This window comes from Plectropomus leopardus, chromosome 11, assembly GCF_008729295.1.
Source record: "Plectropomus leopardus isolate mb chromosome 11, YSFRI_Pleo_2.0, whole genome shotgun sequence".
Classification (NCBI taxonomy): Eukaryota; Metazoa; Chordata; class Actinopteri; order Perciformes; family Serranidae; genus Plectropomus; species Plectropomus leopardus.
In genome coordinates, this window is record NC_056473.1 from 6,012,625 (window position 1) to 6,028,389 (window position 15,765).

General features: G+C 37.7%; 3 protein-coding genes across 5 annotated transcripts in view; 1 reads left to right on the top strand and 2 right to left on the bottom strand.

Annotated features, from left to right (window-relative positions):
* Positions 1-536: 536 nt before the first annotated feature.
* On the top strand, positions 537-5,007 carry tmem138 (transmembrane protein 138). Of its 2 annotated transcripts, XM_042496887.1 has the most exons (5): positions 537-649; positions 1,230-1,771; positions 2,930-3,101; positions 4,167-4,242; positions 4,338-5,007. In XM_042496887.1, the coding sequence occupies exons 2-5, from the start codon at positions 1,644-1,646 to the stop codon at positions 4,448-4,450; spliced, it is 489 nt and encodes a 162-aa protein (XP_042352821.1). In that variant the 5' UTR covers positions 537-649; positions 1,230-1,643; the 3' UTR covers positions 4,451-5,007. The 2 variants fall into 2 exon arrangements, with proteins under 2 accessions (XP_042352821.1, XP_042352820.1); XM_042496886.1 differs by having other exon boundaries at positions 4,167-4,428.
* A 292-nt stretch (positions 5,008-5,299) lies between these two features.
* tmem258 (transmembrane protein 258) lies at positions 5,300-8,625 on the bottom strand. Its single transcript, XM_042496001.1, has 4 exons — positions 8,524-8,625; positions 8,070-8,179; positions 5,901-6,029; positions 5,300-5,455 (listed from the first exon to the last, which is right to left on the bottom strand). Exons 1-3 carry the CDS (start codon positions 8,623-8,625, stop codon positions 5,903-5,905), a joined length of 339 nt encoding a protein of 112 aa, XP_042351935.1. The 3' UTR covers positions 5,300-5,455; positions 5,901-5,902.
* A 412-nt stretch (positions 8,626-9,037) lies between these two features.
* Positions 9,038-15,765, bottom strand: part of myrf (myelin regulatory factor) — a 33,843-nt gene continuing 27,115 nt past the window's right edge. For both annotated transcript variants that reach the window (XM_042496725.1, XM_042496726.1), the window contains 7 exons: positions 15,147-15,221; positions 14,844-15,074; positions 14,574-14,667; positions 14,407-14,469; positions 13,352-13,457; positions 13,125-13,199; positions 9,038-12,538 (listed from right to left, as the gene is read on the bottom strand). In XM_042496725.1, the coding sequence (XP_042352659.1) occupies positions 12,458-12,538; positions 13,125-13,199; positions 13,352-13,457; positions 14,407-14,469; positions 14,574-14,667; positions 14,844-15,074; positions 15,147-15,221 (725 nt within the window). In that variant the 3' untranslated portion in view covers positions 9,038-12,457. The remainder of the gene's footprint in view (positions 12,539-13,124; positions 13,200-13,351; positions 13,458-14,406; positions 14,470-14,573; positions 14,668-14,843; positions 15,075-15,146; positions 15,222-15,765) is intronic.

Genomic DNA, 15,765 nt, shown 5'->3' on the forward strand with positions numbered 1-15,765 from the left:
ATGTTTCACAATATGCTGAGTATTGCAATGCACTGCAATTTATTGTTTTTCTTGGCTGCGAATTATGTCTCCAAAGGAAGACTTTAGACTTTTTCAGTCTAGTGGACTGAAAAGGAATAGGGTTTTATTATTCTAAATGGCTACCAAAATTTTAGTTTGCATCTGCAATATTTAATGTCATATACAAACAAAATACATACTTGGCATCCATATATCAATACACTGCTGCCATATTGCCGTGCAAAATACCGCAGTATTTAGAAATATAAAAAAACAGCAACACAGCACCTTTATATTTCAGGCTTTTGGAGGAAGCCACCGCGTAAACCCCTATATTTCCATTAATTGTTTTAATTTCCAAACAGCAGCTACTTTTAGTAACATTTAAGGGAAACAGTTATAACAGTTATAAAAGCAACACAACAAAAACTAACACACTGTAGTTTTTAAGGAACAAACCTTGAAACTACATGCCTGTTATTACGGTAAGAGGGAGCGTTACCATGGAATTTACGGAAATACATGCTGAAAGCAGCAGGACGCGCCAAGTGGGGAGCATTGTTTTCAAAAAGGGTGCCAATATAAGTCATTTAATGACTCATCTGGGCTCCGGATAATTTACTTTCATATCTCACATGTTTTTTTTCTGGTAAGTATTTGTTACTTGTGAAACCGATTTATACAAGAAGAGGGAAGAGACAAACGATGTTGTGATGGTAGCAAACGTGTCAGGAGGGAGTTCCTCGAAGTTAAAATCCGAGCTGTGCCACTGCCAATCGAGTTATCTGTTGTGGAGATGAGCTTGTGAAACAGTTAGTAACTCTATTATCCGTCTCCATGGATTATCTGCTGCCAGGACTAAATAACGCTGTGCCACCGTCATGGGCAGATTAGGTGACAGAAAGACAGGCAGTGTGGTCAGCAGAACAACAAAACAAGGGGTGGTGGTGTTTTCGCGGAGGTGAAATTAATCTGTAAGCCCAGCTTTGACCTTTCCGTGCCTGTGTAACAGCGTGAGTATGTTGACCTCACATGGCTAGGTTTACTGCTCATTTAGCTGTGTGCTGCAGACGGCGTGTTACATCAACCCTCCTCTGCTGGAGATGGCTACAGGGAAAACAAAGGAGTCGTGAATACGCTTCAGAGGAGACAAAAATCACAATGCTTTTTCTTCCAGATTCTACAAGAACGTTTCTGTTGTTTCACAGCTTTTCTGCTCTTCCTTGCAGGAAATGCAGCAGAGGAGACTTTCCACATCAAAGATGTCAACATGCAGCTTGTGAAAAGAACTCAAATATCTAATCTGACATCTTGGACTTCCTGCAATCACCACAAATATACTTTTTCCCCGAAGACAACAGACAGCATGTTTATGGACAGAGGGACAAACCGGACAGAAGATAACCTGGAGCAATAGAGAATTTCAGGGAAAAGCCACTTCCTGACTATGTGAATGGACAAGTTGTGAAATCAGCCGTGTGTTGACTGTTCTTGACCTCTGCAGTGTTTTTGTGCTCAAGCATGTAAGCGCTAAATCTACGCCACATAGACTAGTGCCACCATCAAGAACCTGTGTTTAGTAAACGTAAAGGAAAAACATCAAGCAGCAAGCTTTTGGTGGTTTGCAGGATCAGCCGCTGAAGATGCTTCAGACTGGTAACTACTCGCTGGTGCTGTTGATCCAGCTGACACTGTTGGCCTATGACCTCTTCGTCAACTCCTTCAGTGAGCTATTGAGAGGAGCCCCTGTCATCCAACTCGTGCTTTTCATGTAAGTCACTGAAATGATGAGCTGATTTATCAGTTAGTCAAAAAAAAAATATTGGTCTGATCTTTAGAAAGGTTGTTCAAGTCATTATTTAGTACAAGAGCCAAACACTGTTCTCCTCTAGATTCTTTCACTTCATATCGTCATCATTCATTATATATTTTATATGTCATATCATTATAAATTGGAATCATTTTACAATCATCATTTAGGAGAGATGGACTAAAACTAAAACTTACAAATGAAAACAGCAGTAATTTATGACTGATAAACAAATCCCTTATTTGAATGAAAAAAAACAGCCAACCAGACATTTAGACTAGCTCCTGAATTCTCATTACTCAGATGCTCATGCTTAATAGTATATCCCAAAAATCTTCTTTGCATGTAGTATTTTGAATTTTTTTTTTCATCAAAAAACACGGTGGCATCATGACAAAAACATGGCATTTAAAGGGTTACTATTCTGAAAACTAATGAGTATTTGATATTTATGATTAGGACTGATGTTTAAAAAAAATAACTAAATTCAAGTAGAAAATCACGTTCCGTTGTAATATTTATTTCCTTTATTTAACCAGGTAAAAGACTCTGAGATTTAAAATCTCTTTTCCAAGAGTGACCTGGCCAAGAGGGCTTTTAAAGGGTTAAAGTCCTGAAAATCAATGAATATTTGATATTTGTGATTAGGACTGATGGTTAAGAAAAATTTGAGTAGAAATTACGCCTAATGTTTAATATTTTCTACAGCTTCTTGTGCGCAGAGCGACACCAGTGTGTGTAATATTAAGGGTTAATTATGCAACGTTTGGATCCAACAGAGATCTTCTGGGGCCACTGTTTAATCAATATCACAAAGCAAAACAAGCGATATGATTCATATCGCTTGTTTTGCTTGTGGTGGTGATTTAACAACACCTAAAGAAAATCTCTGTTGGATCCAAACGTTGCACAATTCAAACGGCTGTGAGCTTTTAACAGTGTGCAGTTCTCCTGTGATTCTTGCCTTAAGTTTGACTTTTTAATCCAGCACCTGTAAGTTTTTTGGAAGTGCGTATCCTCCACCCTGCTTATTCCTCACACACATTTTGTTAAGACACGACTCACTCCTTCAGAAACCAATACAACAAACAAACAAACCTGTGAACTCTGCGTCCACAGCATCCAGGACATTGCCATCTTGTTCAACGTGATCATCATTCTGCTGATGATGTTCAACACCTACGTGTTCCAGGTGGGCCTGGTGTCCCTGCTGCTGGAGAGGTTCAGGGCCCTGCTGATCGTCTCTGCTCTCTACCTGACGCTCAGCATCTGCTTCCACTGCTGGGTGCTGGTGAGCTTCATCACATCAACTCAGCTGCGCAAACACCAGGCCGCAGATAACAGTTATTTTCACTGTCGATAGATCTGTCAATTATTTTCTCAATTAATCATTTATAGTTGTTTGGCCTGTAAAATGTTAGAAAATGGTTAAAAAAAGGTCTGTCAGTGTTTCCCACAACAGAAGATGACGACTTCAAATGTCTTGTTTTGTCCACAACCCAAAGATATTCAGTTTATTGTCATGGAAGAGTAAAGAAACTAGTAAATATTCACATTTAAGAGCCTTGAATCAGAGAAGTTGATGTTTTTTTCTTAAAAAAACAATCAAACCGGTTATCAGTTTAGTTGGCAAAAATGTAACAGTTTGCAACTAGCTGAATAATTGATTTATCGTTGCAGTTCTGACAAACACTAAATTAAACCTATTATTTTAAGATCTAAGTGAAATATTGATGGCATCCTATATTGGAGTGACTGTAAATCATTTTTATCATTTACAGTCATTTCTGTATGACCTTTAGCTTTTTAAAGAACATAATATTTGACTTTGTTTCATTATTGTTTTTAAACAAAATACTATACCATGACTTCTTTATGATTTAGATTTTTTTAAGTGACACACTATACTACAAATTTAAGGATTTTTTTCAGTGACATTCCATATTATGACGGTTTTATGATGTTTTTAACTGACATGCTATACTGTGAAATTTGGGATTTTTTAAACCTTATAGTATACTATAACATTTTTATGTATTTTTAAATGAATATTGGCTATTTTATGATTATTATGATTTTTTTAAACACACTATACTACGCCTTTTCATTATTTTTTTTTATGAAATTCTATTCTAACATTCACTTTCAGGATTTTTTAAATGACACACTATGATGTTTTGATTTTTCTGAATGACATACTGTGCTATGATGTTGATTATTTTTGAAATAACACTATACTATGGGGTTTCTGATGATTTTTTAAAATGCTTGAATACACTATACATTTTTTATGATTTTTTAAATGACATGCTTTACTATGACAAAAACTCCCGATGAAGTATTTCCTTTCTTCTAGAACCTCAGATGGCTGGAGTCAAACCGTTTTGTTTGGACAGATGGTCTTCAGGCTCTTTTTGTTTTCCAGAGAACAGGTAATTGGTGGATTAATTCAGAGGGAAAATGTCTATCTCGGCTTACCTATGTTTTGTGGTCCTTCACTATTTGTACTGTTTTTTTCTGTTCGCAGCGGCAGTGTTGTATTACTACTTGTACAAACGAACGGCAGAGTACATGGGAGACCCGAGGCTGTATGAGGACACTATGTGGCTGAGGGACGCCTTCGCCAGAGCTCGTCAGTGAAGAGGAGACAGTTTTTAGAGACGTTAAGGATCTGCAATGAAAGGCCCTACTGACTTCTACCACCAGGCATCATTATCAGATATTGTGAATTTTGGAATATTTTCACATTTTTAACAAAGGATAATGAGAAGTCTTAACCTGTTTGTGTTTACTGGCTCTTCGTAGCCAAATGGGCAGTCAGTTAAAAGGTTTACAGTGGCAGGTAAGCCAACTATAGTAGTATTGTATTAATCAGGATTGTCTGGTAATCTTTGTGGCCTTCGTAAATCAATTTAAGTTGCAGACTGAATGATTGATGATAAGTTTATGGAAGAACTGTTTCAAGTTTGTTTTGATCTGTACTAAAGTACCATTTTTAGAGCATTTAGTGACAGTCTTGTTGGATATATTCTGCTGTTCCGCTGAAAAGGAGGAAACCTGTTGTTTTATTTTGCCTTACGCAAGGTTGTTATGTGTTGTTTACATGGTTAAAGCCAATTTCATGTGAATCCAGTTGTCTTTGAGTGGGGATCTTTGAACCGTGTTCCCGCTGTTTTTATTAAATAATCCTTCTCTAATCCCGGTGTAATCCTTCATCACTAGGGTAGTCGGTGTTCTCCTGTAGACAAGGTGAAACAGGCTGCTCTATTTTTAACGCAAAGATTAATCGGGGATTGAGGGTTTTAGGCGGCACTAGTGAAACGCACCATAAATAGTCTTCAGCGTGTCAAAATAAACCCTCTAATCTCAAACAGGTCGAGTTCCAGTGAACTTCGATTCACATCTAGGTAAAATTGTTAAACAACGTTTTATATAATTGTTATGTGATGCATGGATTTTTAGCAGGTGAACAAAGAAAGACACCAAAAGTTGTACAAATCCCCCTTTTTACTTGTGACCAGAAAACCAGAGTCCATATGATCCCAAAATGTTGTCAGTGCAGTCCCAATTATATCCAGTCCGTTGTGTGTGATGTCCGTCGTTCCACTGGAATGTGTGATATTCTTTTAAGTCAGTCACCCGAAACTGCAGTAAACAAGAGGGAGAAGAACAAAGTAAACCACTGCAAAACTGTTTGTGGTTAAAAATAGAAACTACAACGCCATCACAGGGCTGCAACTAACCGTTACTGTCACCGCTGATTACTCTGTCAATTATTTTCTCGATTAATCAATGAATTCTTTGGTCTAGAAAATGGTAAAAAGCAAGTCACAAAGTATTTCCCAGCATCAAAGACGATGTCTTCAAATGTCTTATATGTCCACAGCCCAAAAATATTCAATTCACTGTCATAGAGGAGTTTAAAAAAAATTCACATTCAAGAATCTGGAAACACAGAACTTTGACTATTTTAAAAAATGACACAGATTAATCGATTATCAAATTAGATGGGGATGAACTACCAGATGATGACTGTTCAATAATCACTTAATCATTGGAGGTCTAGACTGAGATAAGATTCTAAATGTACCTTCATACATAGATGCCGACCCAGAGTAGTAGGAAGAGAACACCGAAGCCCATGAAAAGTGAAGCCACGAGTGAGATCAGCAGCTCTTTGTAGACGTCCCTGGTGTATTTTGTCGATGTCACCTCGTAGCTGAGGAAAGGTTAAGGGCCAGCTCATAAAAAAGAAGTACAATAAACAGACAATTTTGGAGCTCTTTTTCAAATCCAATTCCTCCTGCTGTGTATGTTATTTTGCAGTTACCCATGGTCCATATCAGTCAGAGGTGAAACAAAATGAACAATCATGCAGTGGTAGTTGGTGAGGTGGGTGCACTGCTGGGTAGATGGGAAGGTTACAGAGGAAGAAGTGGGTAAGTATACTCCCCTTTATATTCCAGAGGCCTTCTGGCTGATAGGTGGATATAATGTAAGTGGGCAGAAACAGAGGTGGGTATACCTGTATACCTATGTCTACCCCCCACTACAACACTCAGTATCAACAGCTTATATCACGGTTTTAGTGACAAAATTGTCATTGTTAGCAGTATTATCAAGTTATTGTTCAAATGTACCTAAAATGTCCAAAAGTACCAATATACACACTGAAAGAATTTCAGCAAGTTTTAGAATTAAACCACGAATAAATTTAGCTGCATTATTCACATTTTTGTTTACATGAACGTTAAAATAATACCAAAGCACCTTATGTAAACCATATCAAATATGCATTAACATTAAAGATCGCCTGTCTTTGAAACGTTTGCTCGGCTGTCACTGTAGATGAGACATCAGCGGCATAATTGGGTTTACCTGCTGCACGCTCACTCTGTAAACAAGACAATAGCAAAACAAACCCACGCTGCATGCTGCACCTGCGTCTGGGAGACTGTTGCTAACTTTGGTTGATACTGGATTTACTTTAACTTTTGCAGCACAGTCATCAAACAAAGTTTGAATGCTAATATCAGATTTGAGATTAACTGCCATTTATTGTGAAACTGGTAACCGTTAAACCGCTTATCATAGCATAAAATGTGAGTTGTCATCCTGTTTGATGTATACATGACATCTACATTAAATCACTATTGAAAAAGACAGTGGAAACTGAATGAAAGTTTAATGAAAAATTGGTACAATTTAAAAGATTCGACTGTTATACATAACAATTACTAACGTTTTTGATGCAAACAATATTTCACTGCATCTGAAGATATAGAATGAGATTTCACTTTTGTTTTAGTTTGAATATTGCATTTTCATTTTTATTTGGTTTACATTTTTGATCGATTGTGCCTTTAAATGGTTTAATTCATGTCCATCAGCAGGTGCTGCATGATGATGTCACAGTTAACTCTCAAACTTACAACTAGAAACCACTCTAATGGGAAAATAAACTGTAGTGGTGACAGGGCACCGTTGAAGCAGGATTAAAGTGTGTAAAGTTCCATTTAACAATTCAATCGCTGACCTTCATTTTCTCCTTTAACTAAGTATGGCTAAGTTGGGAGGTTTTTTTAAACGTGCAAACATCTCACTGCTGGTGTCTTTTGTCTCCTTATGGTTATTTTCCGAATCTTTGGAATTGAGAGTAAATTCAGTGTTACTTGTGTAATAAGCAAGACATATCATTTAAATGTTACATTGTCATAAAAATGTCTGGAAAGCAGTGTGTGCCTGGAAACAAACATCTTAAGTCTTATCATATGATTTGCTTGTTGGGCTCCATGAGCAATAGCAGACCTGTGATAATAAATTAAGATGGGCTATAATACGTAAAGATACTGATATGATCCTTAAATTAAAGTCAAATGTGTAGGATTTAGGGAATATTTTGGACATACTATTCATACCAATGCTTTCATTCATTAATCATCATTTATTTCATAGTGTGCCTGTTCTTTGGGCAAAACAGTGTGGAAGCATTGTCAATAATCCAGGTAATATTATACACTTCAGCTGAACTTTTTTGGCTTTATGTGCCGCCTCCTATGCTGTATCTAATTCTCTACATCCACGGTTGCAATCTGCAACCTCACTGCTAGATGCCACTAACTCTCACCACTGTAGACCTTTATTCTTGTATCATTTTACTACTCACTATCCTGCAGTAGCCTAGCAGTGTCTGGTATGACCCCAATTTTCATGTTGACCATGTGCACAGTGTCATGTGAAACAAGCAGTGAAAGGATACACAAAGAACCAGGCGGTGAAGAACATGCCGATGGCCAGCAGGACGACAGTGAGGTGGGGGAACACAGCCGGGTTCACCGGGCTGGTGTATCTGGTCATAGCCTCGAGTTCCTGCAGCCACGGCAAAGACAGACACAGGCACGTTAGACAAGCTACACCACCTCCACAACCACCAACATCAAATTTCCCTTTACCTTAATGTACCGAGTCAGCAGCGTTTACCTAGTGTGGAAGGATGTGCTGACTGCTCTTTAGCAGAGGGGCTAAATCAGTGAGTTGCATATAAGCTAACGCTGCTTGGCTAGCTTGCATGTCTGTAACTACAACAAAGCTTAATTTCAACACAGAAAACACATTGTTTCGCTGAAAACATTGTGAATGCCGTATACAGACACCCGCCTGTCATTATTATTGCTGCTGAACTTAATAAACGAGACAAAGATGAGTAATTTTACCATTTTGCAATGAAGCGGTACTCTTGTTTCTGTGGTACAAGATGATAAGGCCACGTACTGACTATCACTTCCTGGTATTTTGGTGACGTAAAGCAGCGCCATGACGTATGACGCTTACGTACATTTAATCCACATACAATTTTCTATCCTCAGTTTAGCCTGTCAGGCTGCTGCCTGCCGTTAAATCTTGTCCGTCTAAATTGCGCAATCTACGATTCTATATTAATACCCGATACAGCGCCGAGATTATGTTATTTTTAAGTTTTATTTTCGACAGACATCACAGCATTCGCGGTAGACACTTCGCTACCTGAAAGGCTAATATCAGGGGGAAACATGACGTGGTCCCTAAAGGACTGTTAGTAAATCTTGGGCTGCCATCTATTGGGCAGAATGAGCATTTTGTTCTCAGCTTTTGAAGTAGTTTGACACAACACACCAGCAAATTCAATCACAAATTTATTTACTACATGCATTTACATAGTATTACAGCATATTTTTGACAAAAGGCTTTGAAAATGTAATAATAAAATGGGCTAAAAAGACATTGATATTAAAGGGATAGTTCGGATTTTTTTTTGAAGTGGAGTTGTTGGCAGTATTTATTCCTAGACTGTACATAACATACGATAGAAGTCAATCTGCACATCCCCAGATTGGAGAAGTAGGCCCCAGTACAACATGGAAGTGAAGCAATCTACTGATGTGGTGCAGCAACAAAACAAATTTTAGCTAAAAGTAATAAATATCAGTCAAAGCGTACATTAAATTTAAAATGTTTTCTTTGCTTTTTCTTATCCACAGACAGTGATTACCAGCTGGAAAATGAAGCTATGAGATGTTCACTTGAGAAACTCCATTATGAAAAACAGTGATTTAACATCACCAAATACAGAAAATACAGGTCTACTGCTACCTCAAACAGTTATTTTGTTTGTGTTATTGTGTAACTTTGGCACTTATAAGGGTCAGCTCGGATTCACCAAAGTTACACAATAATGCAAACTAACTGACAGGAGCAGGGGATAGAGGCAGCAGTAGACCAGCAGCTCCCGTGTTCATCGAGCTAAAATCACTGTTTTTCTCTATGGAGTCTGGTGGCTTTGATGACAGAAAAGATGGGGAACCAAACAATTTAACAGCTTTCTCATCAAAACAGGCTGTCTGACTTTAAGATAAAGCACTGTCAATTCTTTCAACATAGCGTGCATTTAAACTTAAATTGTTTTTTTAAAGTGGGACTTTATTTAAGTAGCAAAAAGACATTTTGTTGCTGACCCCATCCACAGCAGTTCATTGCTTAGCCTCCGTATCAGACTCCAGCCTGTTTCTCCAAATTGGATGCGTTCTGACTGACATTTATTGTATGTTATACTCTGACTATGGATAACTAACCCATACAACCCCACTTCAAAAAAATCTAATTATCCCTTTTAAAGTACTCAATGAGTTATAGTGTTATGGCATTTTCTCTTAACAAATAGTGCTAAAATTAGAAATGTACTGGTGTGTGTTTACATGTTTGTCAATCATTTCTGGGCTCCATTAGCAAAAAGTTAATCTATTATTGATAATACAACAACCCCTCCAAAAACAGCAACTATAAAAACAATATGGTAAAACACATCCGATAAAAAGGAGCATTGGTAGTAACAAAATGAAGCTATACAGTTACATGTTTTGCAGTTCTACCAAAGTACGTGGAAACAGTCTGGTGCACTGGATAGAGCAAAAGCAGTTCATATATACAGTGCAAAAAGTGCTACAGTGGTTTCATTATGCTAGCTGGTGCATTATAAATAAGCTAAAATATAACACTATACCCACTGAAGTCATAATAAGTATACTGAAAGCATTTTACAGTGACTTAATATATGATAAATTCCATAAATGTTTGTCAGATGGCTGTTGTTCCTATTTAATATTGATTTTACATTTAAGATACACTATTTTGTTTTTCGTCCTGAAAACAGACAAGTATGGATTTAAAAACTCATTTTTGACAAAAGCAACAAGAACAGGGTGGTGAGAGTAAGTGGAGAATGGATTTAAAACAAGACAGGATACTAAAAAAAACAACAACATACAATTACATACAATTCAGTTATACTCAAAGTGTTATCACTGCATATTCTTAATTGTATAGGCACAGGAAAATTATTCAAAATATCCAGAGAAATTCATGAAACAGTCCAGTGTACAAGATCCAATTTTATCTCTGCAGTGTGCGTAAATAAATGCAAATCCTTCTCAGCTCCATGATCGAGTCATTAAAATGGAATTTCCACAGCTGAGGCAGATTTTGGTTGCCTTTGAGCTGAGACGCATCATTTTAGAGAAATGATTGGGCATGCACCTGAAATGATATATGCCATTTATTGCCTCGCCAGCATTCTGTCCAGTTTGCAAAATACAGTGTAACGCTTCCAGTGTTTCTTGAAATATTGTCAGTGTTGGACTTGTGGTAGCTCCACCAGTTGCTAAAAGCTGTCAGTGTTTCTACGTGTTCATTTCCAGTGATTTGTTTACTTACTCAGTCTTACCGCATGTCTTTTAGTGAATCTGCTGAAATAACTGTGACTTGTATGCCTACATTTGAGGGATAATAATATAGGTTTCTGTGTAATAGTATGCTTTTGCATACTTAGTTAAAGGTCCAGTGTGTAGGATTTACAGGGCTTTATTGGAAGAGATGGAATAAGATGTAATAAGTATGTTTTCTTTAGTGTTTAATCACCTGAAAATAAGAATCGTGCTTTTGTTACCTTAAAATGAGGTGTTTCTATCTACATAAGGAGCAGGTTCTTGTCTATGGAGACTGCCATGTTGCACCGCCACATTTCTACAGTAGCCCAGAACTAATAAACCAAACACTGGTTCTAGAAAGGGCCATCCACATACTGCATCAGCCACCATAGTTATTCCTTCTGCAATGAGAGCAGTGGAAAATCACTGATCTTAACATGAAATGGCTTTATTTAGTTTTTTCACCAGTTTGAATCACTAGGTCTGTTTGTTTTGAAGAGGAGGAGACCTCCGTGAATAATTTGGCACCCAGTAAAAACCCCATTAACAACAAACACTGAAGAAACTTTCAGCTGGTTGAAATCTGCAGTTGTCATCACTAGATGCCACTAAATCCCCCTAAATCTTACACACTGCTCCTTTAATGTAACAATTTGATGTTTCTTTTAATGTCACAATAGGAATACTGCACAGTGGGTCCTCCTCTGTGCAGTGTTCAGTCAGATGCTGCATGAGGAGACAGCAGACAGTCTAGTCGACTGCAGCAACACAATGCTCCACTGTAGAGACTCAGGATTTGCCAGTGTGCACTACTGAGGTATATTTTCAGTGCGAGTTGCAAGCATTCACTGAGGCCTGTAGCAGAGGCCAATGATCTTCTCTCCAGTGTATAAAACTATTGACAAGTGTTTCTGTTTCGGTCGACACTGGCTTCAGTGTACGTACAGATTCAATGTATTTAAAAAATGAAACAAAAATGTGTGCAGCGTCATCTACAGTATCTCAGCCTGGACATCATTTAGAAACTTCAGTTCTGATGAAAAGTAATGATGGCTTGTTAAGTATGGAAGACTTGGCGATTATTAATAAAAAAGCTATAAACTCATGGACTCAGTTAACAGTGGCACAACACAGTCGTATTACAGTGATCTAGAACATTTCCAGTGACAGAAGAAAAAAAACAGTGTTTCAAACTCAGCAAAAAGAGATGTCTTAATGCATATACACATGGAGGGAATTACAGAGGGGACAGTGGTATATAGTTTGTTCTGTATGAATATCTTTAAAAATAATGTACAATACCGCGACAAAACCCTAACCCATCCAACAGCGTACAAATGGAACCACAAAGGAAAAATGTGGCATAATGCGTGTACTGTGAAGGTACTGGGAAACGTCCTCTTCCTGCTCACACACAGCTGCTCAGAATGAGAAAATGGTAGTCAGAGTATGAAGAGGTTTCTCCTTCAGTGGCACAGCTCACTTCACTCTGTCAATGAAAAGCATATGGACATAAAAATCATTAATCAGTCATTGACTTTATTCAAACTAATGCCTTCAATACAAGACACAAGGTACAAGGTAGATTTATTAGTCATTTTTAAAAACATAGTTAAAATTAAGTTAAATTAGAAAATTAAATTAATAATATGAATAATAATATTAATTATTATTATTATTATTATTATTAAATCCCGGTCACCACTTGCTTCAATTATTTGGGAGATGAGAGCAATGCCTTTTCCCTGTGAAACTGCGGCAGTATTTTGTGGACCATAAAACTTCACCTGACTTTCCATCAGCATGAGGGTCAGTAGATAATGATTGTATTTTCATTTTTGGGTGAATTACCCCTTTAAGACAGCTTGGACCAACTTTCATGACCACCTGTCAACAAACAATCAAGATCACGGGAGCTCACACCATCTCTCATGATTATTCTGTGAAAGTGAATTTACTTGAAAAGTTGTTTTGCATAAGTCCGACGTAAGTACCAAAATATTGGGCTAAAACAACTCAGAGGAACCACACAGCGCCTGAAAGCTACTCATATTTTGAAGGTGAAAATTACTCACAGACAGGGAGACACGGAAGTGATAGGTGACGTCCTGGAAGGACAGCACAGGCACAGACCACAGGTGATGAGTCCCCTTAGAGAAAAGAATCAGTGTTTGTGTCAACAAGTAATGTGCAGTATGTCAATACGTTTTTATGAATAAAATATGCTAATATGACACATTTGTAGTGGTAGAAAGATACAATAAAGTATGCTTTGATGATGTGGTGGATCATCATTATGTACCTTTGTTGATGTACTCTGTCCACCAAAGAGCTCTCTCTCTGTGTGGTTGGGACACAAGCGTCCCTTTGTGGCTCCACATTGTCGTACCCACACGCTGATCGTGGACCTGCAATGTATTAAATATGCTTTATGCGTCTGTGGCCTACAGCTGAAAGAGGTTACACTTTGTTTTATGGTTCGTTTGTTTCCTAACAATTTCCAAGTAATGCTTGGATGTAATTTGGGACTTATTACAGGTAAAAGTTAAAATGTATTCATCAACCCTTTTCCTCATTACTGCTGAATCGCTTGCAGTGCTGTAATATAATAATGCTTTGTTACAGTACTTAAGTATTTGTTGGTAGTATCTGTAGTTTACTTGAGTTTTTATATTTTTGTCAACTTTAACTTTTACTTACAAAACATTTCCACTAGGCATTTTAGTTACTTACTACAAATTAGGGAAGGAAAGTAGGAAAGAAAATGAGGATAGAAACACAAATGAAGGAATGGGAGGGAAGGAAAAACTGGATTTTGTTGTAAAAAGACCACATTTTGTGTAATGTAGGCTCCACTTTTCACTTGGTGTATGCTAACAGCATTTACTTGTACTTTTACTTTCAATATTTAAGTACATTTAATGTAATAAAATAACTTTTGATACTTAAGTGTGGTTAATGTCAGATGCTTTCTCAAGTAAAATTCCAATAGGCAAAGTTATCCGGTGAGATATCTGTACTTTTACTCAAGTATGGCTTTCAGGTATTTCAATCACCACTGATTGCTTGTGAAAAAAAAGTTATTTTTAGCTGACATGCTGTGCACTGACAACAAGAATCATGGTAAAGCTAGTTTAGCAAATTAATTGGAGTTATTTCATTCTAAGTGTACCAAATAAAAACGGCCTCCCATTTACTAATAATTAGTGCAAAATCACATGGTTCTTTCACATGGTTCACATGGTTTTCTTTCATGAAACCTTCTTAGAAATGATTAGGAATTCACGGACCTGTAACGTAAATCATTACCGTTGCATGCCTGCAGTTATGTAGATAGTGTGATGTTTGTGTACTCACATCATGTGCAAAGTGATTTGTGAGATGGAGGAATTCCTGTTTCCATGGAGTGACACTGTGTAGCTAGAGTCAACACGGACAAAAGTTGCATCAGCAGTGAGCATCAAGACCTGAATTCAAACAGTGTAAAAGGCAAACACACAGTATGTCAACTGTTTTGTATATACCTGCAGCTTTCAGGTGTTGCGCAACTTTGTGCTGTGATCTCTTGGTTGGTCTCCACGATATGCAGACTGCTCAGAGAGGGAGCTGACCTACCTCCTGCAAAAAAAAAAAAGAAAAAAAAAGCTGCACTATGAGCACTTGTGCCCATGCTGTAGCATTCCACCTTACAGTCTGTACATAAGCTTTGTTTGCTGTTGACAAACACATGCTTTTACTGTGTTTGCATACTGTGTGAAGAAAGTGCCGCGTCTGGGCTGTGTTTGTGGATTTACCCTTTGTGCGTACGCTGCGTTGTCTGCGTGGCTGTGGTGGCTGACCTGGAGGCAGGCGGTTGGTAGATCCCACTCCGCCCAGATCTGTGGGTACCGGCTTTTTAGATTTGGCAAAGTACAAAGGCGCCGAGGTGTGACTCAGACGGTTTCTATTGCTGCGGTCCTTGTCCATTGATCTGGATTTGCCCTTCTGATTACTATAGCCTGGTGTGGGAACCAGGCTGCCTAAATCTGGAGAAGGAGGATAATTGCATTGAAGACAAATGTCCAAAACAAGAAAACATATCATACTTACTTACTAACCTGATGTGGATTGGTTGTTACTCAGTGTCAAAACTGTCGCTGATTGGTTGTTTATGGTTGAAGTTGAACAGCAGGCTGCAGGATTTATGAGAGAATGAGAGAAAACGATCAGATCTGTAAAATATATGCATATTTCATTCCTTGAGGAAGTGCGTTAATTGCTATGCTTTTCAAAACTGCCAAACAAAGGTGGTCAGTGGGGCCGGGTATCAGTACTCAATAGCTTTAACCCATTAAAACCAGGATCAGCATCACTTCTCTTGTGCTGCATTCAGATGCCCATCACAAGTATTTAAATCTTTGAGCCCTGAGCAAATTGATGTCCAAAAACATGTGGAAAAAAAGACAATGAGCAAATTGGCAAGAAATGTCCCAAATAAATAGGAAGAAATTTGTAGATTTAGAAAAAAAAGTAGGGGTACATTTCCTAAAAACTATATTAAAAATAGTAATAATTACATATGTAAAATTAATTTAATAGATTTATTATAATTTTTAAATTTCTTCTTTCATTGCTAATTGCGTTCTGCCCATGTTTTTGAAAGAAATCAAGCTATTTTGCCCGGATTACAAAAGGGTAAGGCCCAGACACACCAAACAGACATCAAAGAACTAGTGC

Coding starts and splice junctions, on each gene's coding strand:
- tmem138 (XM_042496886.1), top strand. CDS start 1,644: ATGCTTCAGACTGGTAACTACTCGCTGGTGCTGTTGATCCAGCTGACA. Junction 1,772..2,929: donor ATCCAACTCGTGCTTTTCAT/GTAAGTCACTGA, acceptor CTGCGTCCACAG/CATCCAGGACATTGCCATCT. Junction 3,102..4,166: donor GCTTCCACTGCTGGGTGCTG/GTGAGCTTCATC, acceptor CCTTTCTTCTAG/AACCTCAGATGGCTGGAGTC.
- tmem258 (XM_042496001.1), bottom strand. CDS start 8,625: ATGGCGCTGCTTTACGTCACCAAAATACCAGGAAGTGATAGTCAGTAC. Junction 8,180..8,523: donor TACCGCTTCATTGCAAAATG/GTAAAATTACTC, acceptor CCGTGGCTGCAG/GAACTCGAGGCTATGACCAG. Junction 6,030..8,069: donor TTCACCGCCTGGTTCTTTGT/GTATCCTTTCAC, acceptor ACCTTTCCTCAG/CTACGAGGTGACATCGACAA.